This window comes from Ictidomys tridecemlineatus, chromosome 3, assembly GCF_052094955.1.
Source record: "Ictidomys tridecemlineatus isolate mIctTri1 chromosome 3, mIctTri1.hap1, whole genome shotgun sequence".
In the NCBI taxonomy this organism is placed as follows: Eukaryota; Metazoa; Chordata; class Mammalia; order Rodentia; family Sciuridae; genus Ictidomys; species Ictidomys tridecemlineatus.
Window position 1 is genome coordinate 143,652,308 of NC_135479.1, and position 20,848 is coordinate 143,673,155.

Sequence of the window (20,848 nt, forward strand, 5' to 3'; positions counted from 1 at the left end):
GGCGACTCCTTCCAAGGGTCCTGGAAGCAATTTCCCCAAAGATACTGAGGGTATATATATGCGTTAAAAGTTTCAGAGAGCCGGGTGCGGTGGCACATGTTTGTAATCTCAGTGGCTCTGGAGGCTGAGGCAGGAGGATCACTGGTTCAAAGCCAGCCTCAGCAAAGGCAAGGCACTAAGCAACTCAGTGAGACTCTGTCTCTAAATAAAATACAAACAGGGGCTGGGGATGTGGCTCAGTGATTGAGAGCCCCTGGGTTCAATCCCTGGTACAAAAAAAAAAAAATCAGAGAAGCCTTCCTAAAAGTGGTAGATTCTGAGCTGGGTCTTGCCTGGGGGCAAGTCTGACTGGCAGGCAGAGGTACAGAGTTTGCATGGTCAGAAGCTGGCAGAGAGCAGAAAGGTTGGGCCCAAACACAGGGGTCTGAAGCTGGAGGACTACAAACTGTTCCAGGATTTTAGGCTTGGTTTAGTGGATGACAGCCGTTTCCTATAGAGAATGACTGGTTGGAAACAAGAATGGTGAGGGGCAGCTGAATCAGCAAAACTTGGGCTTTGATCCTGGCCTTAGCATTTCTTCAATGGATGACAGCTCAGGTGTTTTAACCTTTGCTATCTCCTCCCAGCACCTGGTGAGGAGTCAATGAGATAACATTGGGGAGATTCCTTGCACATAGTTGATTTCAACACTGGTCTGTTTCCTTTTCAAAAAAATGGGACCTTGCAGTGTCATGGAGACTGGGTCCCATAGTCCCCCAAATTGTGGCATTCCTTTTATTCTTCAGGAGTTACTAGAAGGGAACCATGAGCAATAAGAGGCAAACCTTTCCCTGTTATTCCAGGGTCACGGAGGGGTCCAGAGCCATTGCTCAGGCCTTCATAGGTCTTGCCTATGAAGACATTTCTTAAACTCCAGCTCAAACTCTCTACTACTCTACAAACATTAGTCTTAGTAGGATACTCAGAATTTCTCTCCTTCAAATTTCTCTTGGAATAGAAGAGAAAACTCAGGCTCAGAGAAATTATGACTGGCCTTGGGCCACCAAAGATAGGGGCAAGTTTGGGTCTTGCTAAGTTGCTCAGGGCTTTGCTAAGTTGCCCAGGCTGACTTTGAACTTGTGATCCTTCTGTCTCAGGTTCCTGTGTACCCGGATTACAGGCGTGTGTCACTGCACCTAGCTTTTAAGAGACGTAGTCTTCTTCTACCGAAAATGACAATTTACTATTTCAGATGTTACTTGTTCTACTTGTAGTTAGCTCCAGGCTCCTAAATCCTAAAAATGGTTAACCATTATTTTGTCAAAAACGAATATCAACAATTTTCCTAAGTGTACTCCAAGAGGACATAATTCTTTCCATGGGCTTCCTCTGAACACATACAGACCTCCAGGCTGCAAATCTGCTGTCTTCTGGTATGTGGCTCTGGGCCTTCATATTGAGGACCCACTGTGGAGACTGGACAGTGCGTCAGGACTAGGGCTGGGAGATCTGTGCCTCTAGGAAGTTAGAAGACCTGTTTGTTGACCCTTCAGTTCAATTCACCAAGTTGACAGATTTGTTTCATTTTTAGCTTACGCCCTTCTCTGTCAGGAAGATCTGAAATGCGTGCTGATATGAAGCTTGTTGATGCTTCAGTAATAAACATTTTAAAAGAGAATACAACTCTAACTGAAAAAGATGTAAATGATGAGATTGAGAAGGCAGTCAAGAAAGACAATTTTACACAAAGCTATAATCGTAAGTATTAAATAATTTCCCTCGAATTTTACCTAGAGTTCTACTTACACTTTGGTAAACCTTTACATTACACTACATGTGAGGAGGGGGTAAGAACTATAGAAGTGAATCATCAGGTGTCTCCAAATTTCCTTTTAATTAGTCCATTCTTTCTCCCTTTCCCTTCTTCTCACTTACCTTCTCCAGTTTCCTAACCATCTCCAAGTCATCAACTGACCAATAAATTTGTTCTTCCCTTGGAAAGTATAAATGACCAGACACATCATCTCTGGACAGGGAAAGATGAGAAGAGGAAGAATAAGAAGGCTTGAGCCAAGTTATTGTTTTCTAAATGTTATGAAAACTTCACCCGTACTGTTTCCCCTTTAGGTTGATGCATGGGTAGCTGTAACTCCCACTTGCCATGTCACCAACCGTTTCAAAGCCTAGTGGCTGGCCTAAAAATACCTCCATTTATTTCTTGCAACTCCATAATTCTGTGGGTCAGAACTTGATATGGGCTCCACTGGAAAGTTCTGCTGGCCTAGGCCAGGCTTGACGGATCTCTGCTAGACTTGCTTAAGCATCTGCCTTTAGCTGCTGGATCAGTTGGAGACTGGCTGATCTCAGATGGCTCTGTGGGTGGTTCCTCTCTGCTCCACCTGGTCTCTCCTCCTCCAGCAGGCTAGTCTACAGGGATTAATGCAGCAAGAGGGTATAGTTCAGTGCACATGTGTTTCTCCAGTCTCTGCTTACATTGCATTTACAACTGTCCTAATGACCAGAGCAATTCACATGACCGAATCCAGCATGGAAGGGCCCTATGGAAGGGCACAGAGTCAGAAAGGCAGTCAACCCACCCCTGCAGCCATCGGAAACTCCTCTCCTTGGAAGTGACCGTTAGGGCCAGCCCCCGTGGAGATACAAGTGCTGTTTAGGCCTGTTGCCAGAGGCCTTGGTTGAGCCACAGTGAATTTAATTTCCTTGTAGCCTTTGACACCAATATCCTTCTCTTCTTCTAGTCCCCTTCTTCCTGAGCCCCCACCCACCATTCTCCCAACCCCCTTCCTGCCTCCTTCAGACTCATCTGTCTTTTTTGTCCAACACTCATTCCCTACTCTTTTACTTTTTTTTAGTGATTGTAACCTCCCTGACCTTGTTTGTTTGTAAAACTCATTTCTGTTTCTGCAAATACAAATCCTGCTCACTTACAATTTTCTAACACTTTTTCTCTTTCCTCGAGATTTTTACAATGATTCTCACAATGTCCCAGGGCTTGGAGTTATAAATGCTCTGTGATAAAATTCTTATAACTGATTGGAAAATATGGGGGCTCTTTTTCTGTACCTCCTTCTTGGGGTCCGATTGCCTTTTAACAACCCCCATTCAATTCTTTTCCAGCTAAATATAATTTCTGGGACTGGGGCTGTAGCTCAGTGGTAGAGTACTCGCCTAGCACGTGTGAGGCCCTGGGTTCAATCCTCAGCACCACATAAAATAAATAACTAGAATAAAGGTATTGCGGTGAAAAAAATCAAAAAATAATAAAATAAATATAATTTCCTTGCAAAAGAGACTGGAGAAAAACAGTCATGGAGCTATTCTGTCTTTTTCATGTCTTCTGTCAACAATACATGAGTCAGCCCTGGCCTTCCCATAAGTCACTTACCCCTCCCATAGACACACCCACCCCTCCACTTATTTGCTCACTAAAAGGGAAACCTTTTAACCCTTCTTACTTTGCCATTGGAGTTTTTTGTTGTTGCTTTATTTTGGATTATGTTTGTGGCAAGCCTGAGGTCATCTGAGGCTCAACTTTCTCTGACACATTTTTAAATATTTCATCTTTGGTGATGGGACCCTCTTTCTGTACTTTGTTTTTTCTCATTTGAGAGCTTCGTGTGAAAATAACACTAATTTTTACATTATCTCCTTCCTGCAAGCCCCAGAGTTTCTACAGCATCTTTTTGTAGCTTGCACATTGAGAATTTACATTTTCAAAGCTTTTCACCTTTTTGAACTACTTTCTTCTTCCAGAATCGCATGCCATGGAATTAGCACTTCTTTCTTTCTGAATGTTTCAATATTTACTGTCTCTCCAAGTCTACAGTATGCATCTGTCTGTTTCCTTGCATCTCTCTCTGACCGTCTCTTGGTCCTTATCTCCTAAGAGGCCCATCTCTTCTACCTGCCAATCATTTTGTAGGGGTTAGGATTTTGGCTAAGAGTAGCAATCAGATCCTTTAGCACACTCTGCTTTTGACTAGATGACACTTGCAACAAGTGTGAAGAAGTTGAGGGTCCCCTTCAGCATGCATACTGACCACTCAGAGTGGTTGCCAGCTAAAAACACTTGTGCCCTCCTCAAGATAATGCTGGGGTCGCCATGCAGTTCTCTTGTTTGGGCTTTGCAGAGTGATGGTGTTGGCTACCAGTCCTGACATACTTGAAACCATTTGGCTCTAGCCCTGAAAGTTGCTATTTAGACAACCCCTCTCAATACTTCCTTCCACTCTGAAACCAGGCATTCCCTCCTAGACACACTGACAAAATGCCAAATGGTGTCATCTCGAGGTAGCTTCGAGGACAAACCAGCCAGCCACGTGGAAGTGAGAGCCTCGTAACTCTTAAGAGGAAGACAACTTTTCCTGCTGTCCAGACTCAGTGGCAAAAGTAGATGGTCTCTTCTGTGCCCAAAGGTGTAGATTCTCATTCTCTAGATTTTAACTGGAGTTATTTTCAAGTTGCAGTTGAGGAAGGAAGGTCAGTTACAGTTTGAGATGTTTAGAGAGCAATCACATCACTTTTCTACCTGCATTTATTCTCTCCTCCAAATCCATTCTCAAATTCATCTTTTTATCCCTAAAGCTTGCCAGTCCACTTCAAAACTACTCTTCCTGCCCACCCACCTCTGGCCTTCAGTGCTGGGCATGATGTGCTATGCAATGCCCTACTTTTTTTTTTTTTGTTTTGTTACTGGGAATTGAATCCAGGGGCACTTAACCACAGAGCCACATCCACAGAACTTTTTGTTATTTTATTTAGAGTCAGGGTCTCACTGAGTTGCTTAGGCTAAGTTGCTGAGGCTGACTTTAACTCACAATCCTCCTGCTTCAGCCTCCCAAGCTGCTAGAATTACAGGCGTGCACCCCCACCTCCAGCTATGCTAACATTCTTTTTTTTTTTTTTTTGAGATTTTTAATATTTATTTTTTAGTTCTTGGCGGACACAACATCTTTGTTGGTATGTGGTGCTGAGAATGGAACCCGGGCCGCACGCATGCCAGGCGAGCGTGCTACCGCTTGAGCCACATCCCCAGCCCCTATGCTAACATTCTTAAAGGATTGCTTTCTCATGCCAGGCTTCTGCTTAAAATCTACCAAAGAATTCTTTGGCTTATAGAATCAAATTGGGTGTCTTTAACCTGACATCCAAACTCTGCTATACCTATGAATGAACAAGACAATGAGATTTGTTGAAGAGCCTGGCAAGGGCACTGTCATTTACACTAGCTCACTCCATTCTCCTCATAATCAGGGGGAACAAGTATTATTATCCCCCTTATAGATGAAGGGAACTTGGACTCACCCCAAATCAAATATTGAATAGAGAACCTGCAACCAATAAACATCAAAGACATCTGTTCTGGGTTTTCTTCCACCTCTCTAAACTCCCTCTCCTTACCACAAGCACAGCTCGCTGCCCCCTGACAAGAAATCTGGGCTCCTTTTCATGCCTGTTTACTCCATTTAAACAGACTTTGCCTCTCCCTGGTTGTTCAAATCTTCCTATCTTTAAAGACTTATTCAATTTCCTCCTTCCCTGTGTTGTTATCTTGAGCTATTTGAGCCACTAAATTCTTCTTGCCTTTGAAGTCTGAACCACAAAGCCTAGAGCTGAATTGTGTGTTGCTTGACGTGACTCTGTGACTCTATAAAGATGGAGCCTAATAGATGGCTTCAGCGGCTCTGGACAGAGAAAGGTGCGGAAGAGATTTTGAACTTGAGCTTTATTGCTTGGATGGAATTAACTTAAACTGAATAATGAAGAGAGGATGGGGAGGGGCCAGGTTTCAGAATCCGAGATTTTCATTTGTTAAATCCCAAAATGTATTAAAAGAAAAATACAACAACGATGGGGGGAGGGAGTGTTTTCACAAATTATCTACTATCGGGCTGGGGATGTGGCTCAAGCGCTACCGCGCTCACCTGGCATGCGTGTGGCCCGGGTTCGATCCTCAGCACCACATACAAACAAAGATGTTGTGTCCGCCGAAAACTAAAAAATAAGTATTAAAAATTCTCTCTCTCTCTCTCTTAAAAAAAAACAAATTATCTACTATCTTGCTGAATATATTTTTGAATTGTTTGGCCTCTCTCAGCTATAGATTCATGTGAATTTTATGGTTGTGTGAAGAAGGATCAAGATTGCAGTAATAGTTTACAATGTGAATGCAAACCTGGGCTGCAGAGACCCAACATGCTGTCCCCTTATTGTCTTCGTAAGTGTTCCACCCACTTCTAAATGTTCTTCACAATGCTCATGTTCCCGCCACCTTTTGCGTTTGCAAAGTACAAATGTCCATGTGCATTCCAGTGACTGAGTAATGTGAATTTGGGCTTTAGATCTATGGCCAGGGTGGGGGAATGGGTGAAGCAGCATGTGGGCAGCTTGTCATGTGTGGAGCCAAGGGGTACTTCCTTTTACTTAGAAAAAGCAATGTGAAAAAAAAAATCTGTGTTGTCACATGTACATTGGGGTTAAAGAGATTGTTTCTGAAAATTACCTATAAATCCCTCTGTTTTGAAGCTCTTGAGTGTTCTGCAAACTGCAGTGCAGAGTTTAATAAGCAATGCATAAAGAAGGAGAACAAAGAGCTTCAATGCGTGTGCCTGCCAGACTTCCAGGGAGATGCTAATGACGTCTGTCAAGCGTAAGAGAAATCTCTCCATTTTTACTTTGCCATAGCTGGAGCTAGGCAGAGAGGATAGATCTTGCAACATACATGGGCTTAGACTCAGGAAGTTGGGGAGCTGGTGTAGGGTAGGAGGTATGAAGCTGCTGCTGACATTTCCTGGTGCCAGGAACCACACTAGGGAGTACCAATCACATAACAACTATCAGAAGCTTATCAGTTACCTATTTTCAGATGAGGGACCTGAAACTGAATATAAATGACATGCCCTTGCTCACAGGGGAGCAAACAGGTGGCAGCACCCTGTGGTGTCACCCCTTGCAAGGTGACGCCATAACTTTTAGGTTCAACTTTAACTAAATTGCTGAGTCTGCCTGGAGTTCAGATGAGGCAGGAAGAACACAAGCCAGTGAGACCACCCAGGATTGTATGCCACTCATCCTTCCAGAGCCCCATGGATGGGGCTCTCCTGGAAGAAAGGGAGTGGGAGAAAGATGAGAGAAGGAGAAGGAGCAAAGGAATGCAGAATGAAAGGAAGAAATGGAGATGTGGGTGGGAACTCCAGCGTGCTCCCCACACGGGCTCGTGAACATGGCTTCCTGTTTCTCACTCTATTCCAGGTGTCCATTTGGCTATGGTGGTGTGGACTGCAAAGACCGTGAGTATGAGTCTTGCTATTATAAATAAGTTATTACACACCCAAGAAATAAACATTAAGGGGCTGGGGTTGTGGCTCAGTGGTAGAGCACTTGCCTTGCATGTGTGAAGCACAGGGTTAGAGTCTCAGCACCACATATAAATAAATAAATAAAATGAAGATATTGTGTCCATCTACAATGAAAACACACACACATATAAACACCATATTTGAGAGGCTGTCCAGTTCTCCAAAGTCTCTGATTCCTTCAAAGAGAAAAATCTGCTTGCAGTTTGTCTTCTGAGTTATGCATCCCATGTTCACCCTTATGGACAGCAGCATCTCTGCTGTTAAAAATAATAGAACTAAGATGATAATAATAATAATAATAATAATAATAATAATAATAATACTCAGACCAAGGGTTGGGCTGGTACCTCTGAACTTACTCCAACCCAGAGAAGGGCATCCTAAGTCATTATATTGATTCCTACATGAGCTGAAATATGAAGTTTTTGCTACTAGAATGGATAAAAATGTATATCAAAACTGCTGGCTATAGGAGAGCAGACCTGGGCACCAGACATTTAAATGTTCAAATAGTTTCATCTCAGAATTATTTATTTACTGGTGTGAGTTGTGTTAAGAAAAATTCGATTGCTTCATTTCCTCCTATGCTTTACTGCCAACACATTGGGACAATACTAACTTGAAATTTTAATCAGTTTTAAAATGTACATAATGAACCGAAGGTCAATGGTCAAGGTGCAGGAAATATGCCCATCAGCTCACCACCAGCCACAGAGATCGTGCGGAGAGATGCTCTCGGTTTCCACTGTACTTTGTTGCAAAGACAGACTTGCTGTCATTTCTTCCTTCTAGGCTTCCAATTTCCACATCTATCTATCAAATGAGGCATTTGGACCAAATGACCTTTCTGGTCTCTTCCTGATTTTGTGGTTTATGGCCCTGTGAGCCCAAGTGTCAGGTGGATTTGTGGCAGTGATGTGGCAGGAAGATACAGTGACAGGACTGTCCAATAGAGAGAGAATGTGAAGCTGGGCACTTGGCGCACACCTGTAACCCAGTGACTCGGGAGGCTGAGGCAGGAAGAACACAAGTTTGGGGACAGCCTCAGCAACTTAGCAAGTCCCTGACTCAGAATCAAAAATAAAAAGGGCTGGGGATGTAGCTCAGTGGGAGAGCACCCCTGGGTTTCATCCCTTGTACCACAAAGACAAAAAAGAAAGATAATGTGAGTCGCAAATTTCATTATAAATTTTAAAAGTTTCAAGCAAAAGTTTAAAAGTAAGAAGAAACAGGTGAATTTGATTTTACTGACATATTCTATTTAACCCAATAAAATTCCATTGATCATCTCAAAATGTTATCAGATAGGAATATTAGTAGTAACTTTCTTTTCATGCTAAGTGTTTGGAATCTGGTATGTAGGCTGCACTCAGGTCACCCTGTAGCCACACTCCAGACTCTTTCCTCAAATTATGCTGTCAGGATATTATCTGGTGCATCCAGTATGACAAATTTAACTCCAAAACTGGAATCCCTAGCTTATGAGTAAGGGGAGGACTGGAAGGCAGGCAAAGGAAGCAAGGTAGGGAAGAAAGGCTGAGACCCTACTTCCCACAAAGCCCCAGAAGACCCCGTCGCTATCAGCCTCCTTTGTATTTATGCTCTTGAGTCTGGCAGGGATGCCTGTTCTGGTTGAGTCCTGAAGACATGGTTAGTGGGTTAGAGGAGGGCTGCTAAAGGAGATGAGCCACCTACCCACCCTGGCACTAGAGGGGTCAGAGACCAGAGTGTGATCATCCTCATAACCAGGAGTCCTGGGAGCAATAGACACTGGGAGTGGTTTACTGAAGCCTGTTCCTATTCTGTTCTTCCTCCTTTCAGAGTTTCAGCTGATCCTCACTATTGTGGGCACCATCGCTGCCGTCCTCATTCTCGCCTTATTGATTTCATTGGTCTTCTTCACAAGGTATGGACTTTCCGCTTTCCTGTGGACACTCTGGTTTCTAAACACACCGGCCTCTCCTGGGCAGGGGAGGGGACATATGAGGGGAGGCCTCTCTGATGCCGCTTTGTTTTTTCTTTCCTGAGTTTTCTTCTGATTGTGTAAGTATACATGATCATGAAAGAAAACCATAAAAACAGAAATGTGGAAAGAGCAGAGTAAAAAAGTCACCCACAGAACCCACCATCCTAAGGCAACTCACATTTCAGTATATATCCTTCCAGGTGTTCTGTAAAAGATATTATATACATAGTGTTGCATTCTTTGTGTTTTTAAAATTTTCTGTTAAGGTTTATTTTTCATCAGAGGACATAGCAGTCATTTTCCTGTCATTAAGAATTCTGTGGACAGTTTTTTAACTCCACTGATGCTGTCAAATACAATTTTTACCAAGTCACTCCAATGCCCAGGACCTTGCCACAAATGGTCTAAAATGAGCCCCCATAGAACCCGCTGGGTTTAATGAGGAAGAAACCCATATCTGTGTGGCTGTTTCTCAGCTTGGTGCCTTAGGGAGGTGGAGTAGGGTCCATTCATTTTTCCAACAAATATTTAGGTATGTGGAAGTTTCTCCTATCAGCAGAGAGAGATTGCTATTATCTCTTTTCCATTTTTACATATGCCAAGTGGGATCTACTTTGCTAAAAAAAAAAAAAAGAAAGAAAGAAAAGAAAAGCTACTTTTTTCTAACATTTAGCTCATACCTTATATTTTGGAAAATAGGTGTTTTCCCACTATAATTGGAGAGGATCAATGGATTTTAGGTTCCTAAAATACTTTATTTTTTCTTTTTCCTTGTATTCCATTTTGATGTTATCTCTTCCCAGAGACTCAGTAATAAGGAATGAAAGCTGAGAACTTGCTGTGTGAGCATTCATTCCCCTGGTCTCCAATATTCCCTTCTCCAGAGAGAGAGAGACAGAACATTTCTGGGTCTGGAGCAAGTTATTCTTAGGAGGAATGATTGATTGTTTTGGACCCCAGTGATTCAGGAAGCTGAGGCAGGAGGATCACAAGTTTGAGGACAGCCTCAGCGGCTTAGCAAGACCCTATCTCGAAATTAAAAAAAAAAAAATTAATTAAAAAGAGCTGGTGTTGTAACTCAGTGGTAAAGTGTCTCTGGGCTCAATCCCCAATACTGGGGGAAAAATAGAAAAGAAAAAAAAAAAAAGAATTGCTATGGAAGCTTGTGGCCCCGTGAGAGCCACAAATCTCAGTCCTCCTTCCTGCCCAGAGCCAAGCTTGCTTAACCCAGCTACAAAGTCACGATTGTTGACAATGAAACACAGCTTTTAATTTCATTGCTAGTTTGTAGAGAAGAGAAGCCCTTTCCTCGCCACTTTACACAAGAGAGTAAGGGCAGGGGCCCTGCTATGGGCTGTGCTGGCCATCAGGATCACAGCCTGAGGGACATTCCCAATGTGATCGAGGCTTAGGTGACTGACACCTGGAAGTACACTGTGAGCATCACAGACCACGTCCCCACTGTCCACTCCCACTGTCCAGGGTACTGCAGAAGCAAGACCAGGGCTGGGGACCAGGAAGGAAACAGGGGTCACCATCAGAGTTATCTGGGGACAATGCCTCCCTCATGGCACGTGCTTACTCTTGACTTTCAATACCTATACTTGAGAACCTTGGGGGACCACAGCAGATCACAGCAGACCCTATTTCTCAATTCAAGACCTTGACCCCTTGAACTCATCTTATTCACCAAGGTGAATATTTCCATAAATAATTGAAAAGTATGTTTTAAGACTATTGATATTCTGCTCAGTGTGGTGGCACATACTTGTCATGCCAGCAGCTCAAGAGGCTAAGGCAAGAGGATGGCAAGTTCAAAGCCAGCTTCAGCAACTTAGCAAGGTCCTAAGCAACTTAGTGAGTCTCAAAATAAAAAATAAAAAAAGAGGCTGGGGATGTGGCTTAGTGGCTAAGTGCCCCAGGGTTCAATCTTCAGTGTCCAAAAAAAAAAAAAAAAAAAACAACCTGAAATTCTTGACAAAAAAAAAGAAAGCTAGTGAAATTCCATGGTAACATTGGGTCAGCTGATATTCATGCCCTGGAACTTATGAGGGGACTGTCCTTAAATGTAGGGGATCTACATTGAATGAAATAATAAAATATTTATTACAAGTGATGGGACATCGGGTCTGCAATCTATTCTTCATGGATTCATTAGGGTTAACAATTGGGAAATTTAGGTGATGAGTACATGAGAATTCTGTAATGTATATCTTTTTATAACTTATGGTGTAAATTTAAAATCATTTCAAAATTTAAAGAACATTTTTAAAGAAAGAACATCAATATTTACTTTGAGGAACTCTCTGCCATTGTTAGATCCTAATTCCTGTTATTGATTACAGGTCAAAGAACAAAAAGAGTGATATTGAGGAAGAGAACTTGATTGACAATGACTTTCAAAATCTGAGACTGCAGTCGACAAGCTTCAGCAACCTCGGAGCTGATGGAAACATCTTCCCCAAAGTCAGAACCACGGCTTCCAAAGACCTCAAGTCTCAAAACCCCTACGGAAACCAGAGAAGAGAGCCTCACCCCGATTACTAGGTGAGTCCAGGGCCTTCTGCTTGGCTTTTGGCTTTGCAGATTGAGACACCCTAGGGGATGGGGTTGTGGCTCAGTGGCAGAGTGCTTGCCTCGCATGCATGAGGCCCTGGGTTCGATCCCCAGCACCACATTAAAAATAAATAAAAGTGAAGATATTGTGTTCATCTACAACTAAAAAAAAATTTTTTTAAAATATTTAAAAAGGGGCTGGAGATGTGGCCCAAGTGGTAGCGCGCTCGCCTGGCATGCGAGCGGCCCGGGTTCGATCCTCAGCACCACATACCAACAAAGATGTTGTGTCCGCTGAGAACTAAAAAATAAATATTAAAAAATTCTCTCTCTCTCTCTCTCTCTCTCTCTCACTCTCTCTTTAAAAAAAAAAATATTTAAAAAAAGAATGAGGGCTTGGGATGTGGCTCAAGTGGTAGCGCGCCCACCTGGCATGCGTGCGGCCCAGGTTCGATCCTCAGCACAACATACCAACAAAGATGCTGTGTCCACCGAGAACTAAAAAACAAATATTAAAAAAGTTCTCTCTCTCTCTCTTTAAAAAAAAAAAAAAAAGAATGAAACACCCCAGGGCAGAATAAGGGCCCCTCAATCCAGGGCTGCAACCTGCTCAAATCATGGCTGGCTGCTCCATGGGCTTTTGTTTTGTTTTCATTTTTAATCAAAAGAAAAAGATGGAGGAGGAAGCCCCCTGCTCTTGTAAATAGCCACCACTGGCTTGTCCCTGAGCCTTCCGACCCACACTTAACTTCTCAGGCCTTCTATTTCCTCACATGTAAAAAGAACCACTTAATTTAGATGTCCTTAAGGCCCCTTTAAATTATCAAGTTCTATGGCTCCGATTCCAGTGGTTGTGAAGCCATCTCCCAGCTGTGAAGCACCTGGGTCCTGGGTCAGGCCTAGAAAAGGGCTGTTGGATATAAGGGTAGTCCTGCTCCGTCCTTGCCAGTCTCTCCTCCTGCAGACCTTGAGGCAACTCAGTCCTTTTTTTTTTTCTTTCTCTTCCTCCTTCCCTCCATCCCTCCCTCCCTTCCTTCCTTCCTCTCTTCCTTCTTTCTTCTTTTTCTTCTCCTTCTCCTTCCTTCTTTCTTCCTCCTTCTCCTCTTCCTCTTCCTCCTCCCTTCCTTCCTCCTCCTCCTTCTTTTTTTGGTACTGGGGTTTGAGTCCAAGGGTGCTTTACCCCTGAGCTACATTCCAGCCCTTTTGATTTTTGATTTTGAGACAGGGTCTCCCTAAGTTGCTAAGGCTGGCCTTGAATTTATGATCCTCCTGCCTCGGCCTCCCAGTCACTTGGATTACAGGCTTACATCACCACCCCTGGCAACTCAACTTGTTTCGAAAGAGATAAGGCCAGTGAGGCAGATGATATCTTATTTCCCTTTGGAGGATTTTCAAGAAGAATAGCTGTACTCATGAGATTTGGATTGGATAATCATAAGTGGCACCGCTTAGCGTGAATGAAATGTTAAAAAGAGGGAAACCTGGGAGAGGAGACTCTGGGCTAAAGAGTGACAAGGGGACTGAGATGCAAGAAGAGACAATGATTAATAGAACAAAGGGGCCAGGAAAGATAGGAAATGGAAGCAGGGCAAGGGAAGAAGTGACTAAAAGAACAAAGAGAGGGCTGGGGATGTGGCTCAATGGTAGAGCACCTGGGTCCCACCCCCAGCACTGCAAAAACAACAACAAAATAAAACAAAACTTGAAAACAACAACAACAAACAAACACAAAGAATAGGAGAAAGGCTGACGATCTCAAATCATGTAAATAATTTATGAATCTAATTTTATTGTATGCTTTTATTGGATGTTTCTTTAATTCTTAGAGTTTGATTTCATTCTTTTTCTGTCTAGAATGATAAAAATTTGGAACCTTCCTCGGCCCTTGGCCCAACGTACATGCCATTACCTTGAGTGTTTGGAAAGACATAAAGAAGTGAGGCCTGCTGCAGGTCCAGCCTCCCTCTCCTGACACCCACTGCCTCCCTGAAGCTGGAACACCGCTCGCTGAGAAGTGTGACATTAAACTAAATGCACCTAGAACAGCTGTTAGCACTTGTAAGATGATTTTCTCCGATCAGTGCAACACACTAAGACAATGATCTGAGGTTTTTGTTGTTTTGTTTTATTTGAGGTGGGGCAACAAGAACCATTTCCCATCTAGAGGAAAGCTCCTGCCATTACTCATTCCTGGGAGAATGTTGCTCTTGAGTCCACAGAGGCGTGACCCCCTCCCTCTTCCTGGGAGGCTCTGACTCCTCAGCTGCGGGGTTCCCAGGGGAGGGGAAAACCTGCCATCCTTTAAGTTTCACCCTCTGACAGGTGAGAATGGGGACAGTGCTTCTATCCCTCCTGGTCACCCTTGAACTGCCAGGAGCTGAGATCTGGTCTCACTCCAACAAGACAGGAAAGACACATCTTGCAGCTTTATCAGCTTGTGAATCCAGGAAGCTTTTGATGTTAATTAGAAGGCTTAGGCTAGAAATATCCACCATGGGATGTCAGCTTGGGGCACCCTGGGGACAGCCTGTCCTGGTGACAGATGCTTAGCTGTGGCCACCAAGAATAAGGGCAAGCATGTTCAGCAGGCTTTTTAATGTTGGAAGAACTCTTTTGTATGTCTGATGTCTAGTCCCCTTGCAAAATGTTTTTATTTTTTATTATTATTTGTTCTTGACTGTTAATTATGAAAGGTAACACAATAAATATCTTTGGTAAATGGTGTCCTTTCCCTTTTTGGGGGCTTTTATGATACACAAGGTGAATCTCATTTTAAATAGCAAACATGACACATGACAAACTGGAGTGGTTGACATCTGCTATCCCCACTGGGCTGTTGAATTACCCAACATGATATTTACTAAGTTTTAGACATTTTTGGATGACACCTCATGTAACCTACTCCTCCACCTTGGCAAAGCAGCCGTGTGTTTTGAGTAGGTCCGATCCTTTTCCCCATTCCAGAGGTTGGCCCAAATCACAGGGAGTGATTTACAAGCGAGCACATGGCATCAGTGGATGTAATTAGAATAAGGCCTCCACTCTGGTAGGTGGTTTGGAGGAAGAGAAACTCTCCTGGGGTGTGGGATTTTCATTCCTGGTTGCTTTTGATTCCTATATAATATGGCCTAAAATGTATTTATTTCTGCTCGCTGGTACCTTTGCAAAGGTTTCTTAGTTGTCCTACAACCTTGGAGGACTTCCAGAGTGAACTGCCTAAGATGCAGACCGGGTCAGGGTGCTCCCTCGCCCAGGGCCTCCGGCATCGTCCACTGACAGCCGCAGCTCATACCATCAGCCAGACCCCGGGGCATGTGGCTCTGACCCACTGACATTGCTCACCAGCTGTCCCCACAAGTGCTAGCCCTCTGCCCACCTGCTGTTTCTTAAACACACCTGTCCTGCTTACCTCCATGGCTTTGCTCATGATTTCCCTCCTCCTGGAGCTCTGCTTTCCTTCAGCTGCCTAAGATCTTCTGTTTAGGCTGCCATAATAAACTATCAAAGACTGGGCAGCTTTCAAATGGTTAAAAATTTCTTTCTCACGGTTCTGGAAGCTGGAAGTCCCATATCCAGGTGCCAGCAGATCTGGTGTCTGGTGAGGACCTGCTTCTTTCATGGATGGCCATCTTCTCATGGTGACCTCACCCACCGGGGTAAGGGGTCTCTCAGGCCTCTCTTGTAAGGACATGATTCCCACTTAGGAGGCTCCATCTTCAAGACTTAATCACCCCAAAAGTCCCACTTTCTAATGCCATCATATTGGACATGAGGATTGGATACATGAATGGGGTGCTGTAGTTTGGATTGGAAATATCACCCGAAGGTCCCTGTGTTAAAGGTTCGATCACCAGCCCAGGGCAGTATTGTGAGTTGGTGGAACTTTACAAGGAAAGTTACAGGAAATTAGACCATTGCCCTTGAAGGGGATATTGGGACCCTGACCCCTCCTCTCACTGCTGCCTGGCTCCTGAAGTGAGCAGTTTGTTTTACTACATGCTCCTGCTATAATATGTGGTGCTGCCAAGAGCCCCCAGCAACAGGGCCATGTGACCATGGACAGGAACCTCTGAAACTCGAGCCAAATACAACTTTTCTCCTTTCAAGTTGACTTATATCAGGTTTATACCACAAGGGGGGACCAAACATTAAACCATAGCACCAGACAAATACCTTCCATCTCCTCTGGCCGGCTTTTCCTCACCCTTCCCTCTCCCCCTCCTCTTGGGTCCCACTGTGTCATCTTGTAGTCAGTTCCCCCAGGAAAGGAGATGTTCAGTCAGACTGTTTCCCAATGCCTGGCACAGAAGGAGTGTTAACCATGCAACAGGAGCATGGATGGGACAGGACACTTCCAGCTCACTCTTTGGTTTGTTTGTTTGTTTTGGTATTGGGGATTGAATCCAAGGGTCCTTTACTACTGAGCCACATCCCCAGCACTTTTTATTTTTTATTTTCAGACAGGGTCTCACTAAGTGGCATAGGGCCTTGCTAAGTTGCTGAGGCCGGCCTTGAACTTGCCATTGTAAGGGTCCGGCGGAACGTCAGAGAAAGAGACCACACAAGAGACTGGCTCCATGCAATTGGCAAAAGGGGATTTATTGGGGATCCATTCCAGTGCGCTGGGGCCCCATGCTCACTCAAGAAGGGAGAGCAGCCCGGAGCCCAGAGCTGAAGTCAAGCAGAGCTTAAGTACACTTTTTGGAGAGGGCGGTGGGCTTTGCATACATCAGAACAAATCATCATGAGGCGCAGGAAAATTGAACAACAACTCTGAGACGTGATTGGCACATTCATTGGCGGGAACAGGTCGGGCGGGGGTGATTGGTCATTTCTAAGCGGGTACACATTCAAACTGATTGGTTCGAGCCCTGTGAGGAACTACACAGGGCCCTAGGCTAAATGGCCAGTAGGGCGTTGTTTTAACTATCTCAGGAATCTGGGTGTAACAGAGGAACTTAATAATACCTAATCTTTTACATTCAAGCTTTCCAGCTTAGAAACTTTACCCTTTCTTGGATAGGGTAAAGTTTGCTCTTGGATTTCAAAGGCAGACCATCCTCTGGTCTCAGCCTTCCGAGTTGCTGGGATTATAGGCACATGTCACTGTGCATGGCTCCAGCTTAATCTTGAAGAAAATATTCATTAGTTTGATTGTGGCTATGGTTCACATGTTTACCGATGTCCGAACTTGTCAGACTGTACATTTATATATTATATATATGATATATAATATATAATGTATATACTTATATGTTATAGATATATAATCTACAGTTGGTTGATTATACCTTAATAAAGCTGTGTTTTTTTAAGTGTGTGTATTGGTGAACTATCATGTAGGGATTTCAACCTTGGAGGAGGTGTTCTTTTGAGATAGTCCTAAGACAGATCTAGGAGAGGACAGGCACACCTCCACGTCCTTCTGCTGGAACTCTGCATTAGGCTGAAGGTTTTCTGAGGTCGGCTGTGGGGAAGCCAGCTGGGAACGGGCTGCTAACCTGAGAGCAGCCAGGCTCAAAGCACACTGAAATCACCTGGGGAGGTCTATCAATCACTAATGCCTGGGGCCCACCCCCAAGTATTCCAAGGGTTTGGTGGGTCTGAGAATTGGGCTTACTTAAACTCCCAGGGGTTCTAATGTGCAGGGGAACTGGAGAACCACTGTGTTAGATAGCGGTTTGGCTCTTGAGGGTCAAGCCCAGCTCACATCACTGTCCATGCCTTCCCTTGATAGTTAGACATCAAGTCTGTTATGTATAAGAAGTCTTGGTGAGCTCTAAGCCTCCTTGTGAAGGTGATTAGACATCCAGGTGGCATCAACACCAAAACCACTGGAGAGGTAAGTCTTTTGGACAGCTTCGCCTCTGACCAACGACCTCTGGCCTCTCCTAGCTGCTGGGCAAATTCTAAGGCCAGTAGGTGGCGCTGTCTCCTATGGCTTGCAGAAGAGACAACTTCCAGTGCAGCTGTTCTTTTAAAGGGCTTGTTGGTAATGGCTAACTTTTATTGTACCATCTAAATAATTTTCTTCTTGATTTTTTTTGTCTCTTCATTCTCACTCTTTTTCCAGGGAAACATAACCCCATTCTCTCTTCTGTTTAATCTTGTTGACATATTTGCATCATTTTTACTGGATCATCAGAAGTAACTTTTATTAGTCTCATAAATGTAAGTATTTGTTTACTTATTCATGGTGCTGGGTATTAAACCCAGGGACCCAGACATGCTATGCAGGAGCTCTACTACTGAGCTACACCCCCAGCCTCTATAACTGTTAAGTATTAAATAATGTCATATGGGTGCTGCGGAAAACTTGGTACAATTGTTCAGTTAATCAAATTTTTATTTGGTACTAACTTTACAAAATAATAAAAAAAAGGACCTAAATCAATTTTCATTGAAAATTTCTTTAGTTAAGCTAAAACAGAACAAAACAAAGGCTTTGCTCAGATGAGCAAGGTCCCTGGGATGTCCCCCTGAGCATTCTCTGAGAATTCTGATTTGTTATCAATTGACGACAACCTACAGTGCAAAAAGTAAGGTTAGGGAAAGAGGCTGGAGAGAGCCTGAAGCACTAGAGGGCGTCTGCTCTTCACCCTCAGGGCTGGGAAATGTGCTCTTGGATTTCAAAGGCAGGAGCTTGGGGGTAAACCATTAAAGGCCTCATCATTCCTGCAGGCCTGGAAACATTTTCTGAGCAGCACAATCATGACATGTGGACCAGTCAGGAGATACTCTGCTGCTTCCAGAAGAGAGAGAGAGCTTGAAAACCAGCAACAATAACAGCATACTCTGGATTGCTCACTATATGCCAGGCACAATTCTTAGTGCCTCAGGTATCTTAGTGCCTTTAATTCATTCTCATGATAAATATGCAGTAGGTACTATTTTTATCCCTGTTCACTAGTTAAGTGAATAGAGACAAGTACCTTGTCCAAAATCACATAGTTGGCAGCAAATGGCTCAGCCAGGTTTTGAGCCCAGGCAGTCTGACTCTATTGTCCACCTCTGTGTCACTTAATGCCAAAATAATAAGAGAAAGGATATGCCAGTGGTCAACAAGGATAATAGTCATGTATTTGAAACTAAGAGTTTTTAGTTTCAAATACATGACTATTTATTCCTCTATTTCTTAGGCCTTGGTGGCTGAAATAGAGCAATAAATAGAACATGGTCCTTATCCTTCTGGAATTCACATGTTAATGGTCTTGTAGTTCCCAAAGTGAAAAATCCATGCTGTTCAAATTTTGCAAAGTAGTCTCCCCATTAAAGTTATTCATCTAAAATCGCCTGTAACATGCCTGTTGCATGTTATTTATTAGCCCAGGTATGGTTTCCCTCTTTGTCTCCAGCTTCTCTCAGGCTCTCCAGTTTCCTACCAGCTGTGGTGTCCTGCCTCCACGTGGCGATGGGAGGAATCCTCAAAGTTTCTTTTCTTTAGGTGGAGACAAAAAGCTCTCCCTACTGGGTCCAAGCCAAAAACTTCAACCTCTAGTGGACTGGCATGAATAACCGGCCCATCCTTTGATTGCTTTTATCAGCCAGCCCCTTGCTGATCTGAGCGTCTTGAAGGAGGACCCTCTGACTAATTTCTCCTCTATGGAGAAAGGCCTCGACAATATTTATCAAATATTAAAACGGTGGCCCTGTTTCAATGATATGACATCCTAGAGGAAAGAATGTCTTAGAATATGGAAGCAAATCGATAGAAACAGAGCTATAGAAAGTATCTCTCTGTAGCCCAAAGTAAGAGTCTTTACCATTTTCTTACTGAAGATAATTTACTTGTACAATATGCTCCAAATGGTGCATAATTTTCATTCCATCATATAGCATTTGTTGTTTTCCAAGGATATTTGAAATTTCTGTTATTATCCTAGGTTTCAATTAAAAAAAAAAATAAGATCCTTGAAGTGTAAATACAAAAGACCTTTGGACTATGGCCCCCACCTGAATATTATCATCAAGCAGTATCTATTTCTGCTCGTATGTTTTTCTGATAATTCCTTCTCCACCCAACCAAAGTGATAATTCAGTTCCTTCCAGTGATGCTGCTCCAAGGTCTCCACCTATCTGCATCCACCCAGGAGAAAGTTAAAGAGCATGAACGACCTTGTAAAAGAGGTTTTTGTGTCTCTCGTCTGGTATGAATGCACCTCATGTGCCCCCACATCACTCTGCCTAAGACTTGGACTCAGAACTATGACCCAGCACACCTGGGGAGGCATGAACAGATGCTTGGACTCTGTTCCTCTCCCTCCCCTCCCCTTACCCAGTTTTCTCATCCTTGGAGATTTGGCACACACCTCATTGTCTACCCTCACCCTGGAGTGGTATCTGGCAAATATATTACTCCAATATTTGCAGAATAAATGAACACTTCTTTAAGTGGCCACTATCAAGGGTGGAGAATTACATCAGAGATATGATCACTCCATAAAAGCCTCAAGAAATAAGGGCCATGTCCTTGAAGAGCAAGGAAGAAAGCATTCTGTTGGTGGTAGTTCACTCATCTAAGATGAGTACGGCCCAGGCACAGTGGTGCTTGCTGCAATCCCAGTGACTAGAGAGGCTGAGAAAGGAGAATCACAAATTCAAGGTCAGCCTCCACAATTTGGAGGCCCTGTCTCCAAATAAAAATTTAAAAGGGATGCAGTTCAGTGGTAGAACTCCTGGGTCAATCACAAGTATAAAAAAATAAAATAAAATACAAGGCGCGGGGTGGGGCCTTCCATGGAGAAGGGACAGGAGGTGCAAAGGTGAGAATGTGTCTGTGAGCCTGGGAGTGGGCCAGGCTATGAAGGGCCTCGGGAATTGCTCTCTCCTCTGATTCCTAGTCTACTGATCTTCAGTTGTTGCAGGTGTGTGCTCTGCCTGCTCATCGGAACAACTATAATTAGCAAGGCGTTTCCTCGAGCCCTGTCTTCTGGTGTAGAGGAACTCTCTGGTGCCCGTGTCGTCTCTG

The 20,848-nt window shown here is 43.7% G+C and overlaps 1 protein-coding gene and 1 non-coding gene across 2 annotated transcripts in view; both read left to right on the forward strand.

Moving 5' to 3' along the window:
• Positions 1-14,599, forward strand: part of Muc13 (mucin 13, cell surface associated) — a 29,333-nt gene extending 14,734 nt beyond the window's left edge. The window contains exons 6-12 of the mRNA XM_078044062.1: positions 1,571-1,737; positions 6,098-6,217; positions 6,526-6,649; positions 7,252-7,289; positions 9,180-9,264; positions 11,670-11,871; positions 13,735-14,599. Coding sequence (XP_077900188.1) covers positions 1,571-1,737; positions 6,098-6,217; positions 6,526-6,649; positions 7,252-7,289; positions 9,180-9,264; positions 11,670-11,871 — 736 coding nt within the window. The 3' untranslated portion in view covers positions 13,735-14,599. The remainder of the gene's footprint in view (positions 1-1,570; positions 1,738-6,097; positions 6,218-6,525; positions 6,650-7,251; positions 7,290-9,179; positions 9,265-11,669; positions 11,872-13,734) is intronic.
• On the forward strand, positions 11,930-12,002 carry Trnae-cuc (transfer RNA glutamic acid (anticodon CUC)). The gene has a single exon. It is a non-coding gene; the product is annotated as a tRNA-Ala (tRNA).
• Positions 14,600-20,848: the final 6,249 nt, after the last annotated feature.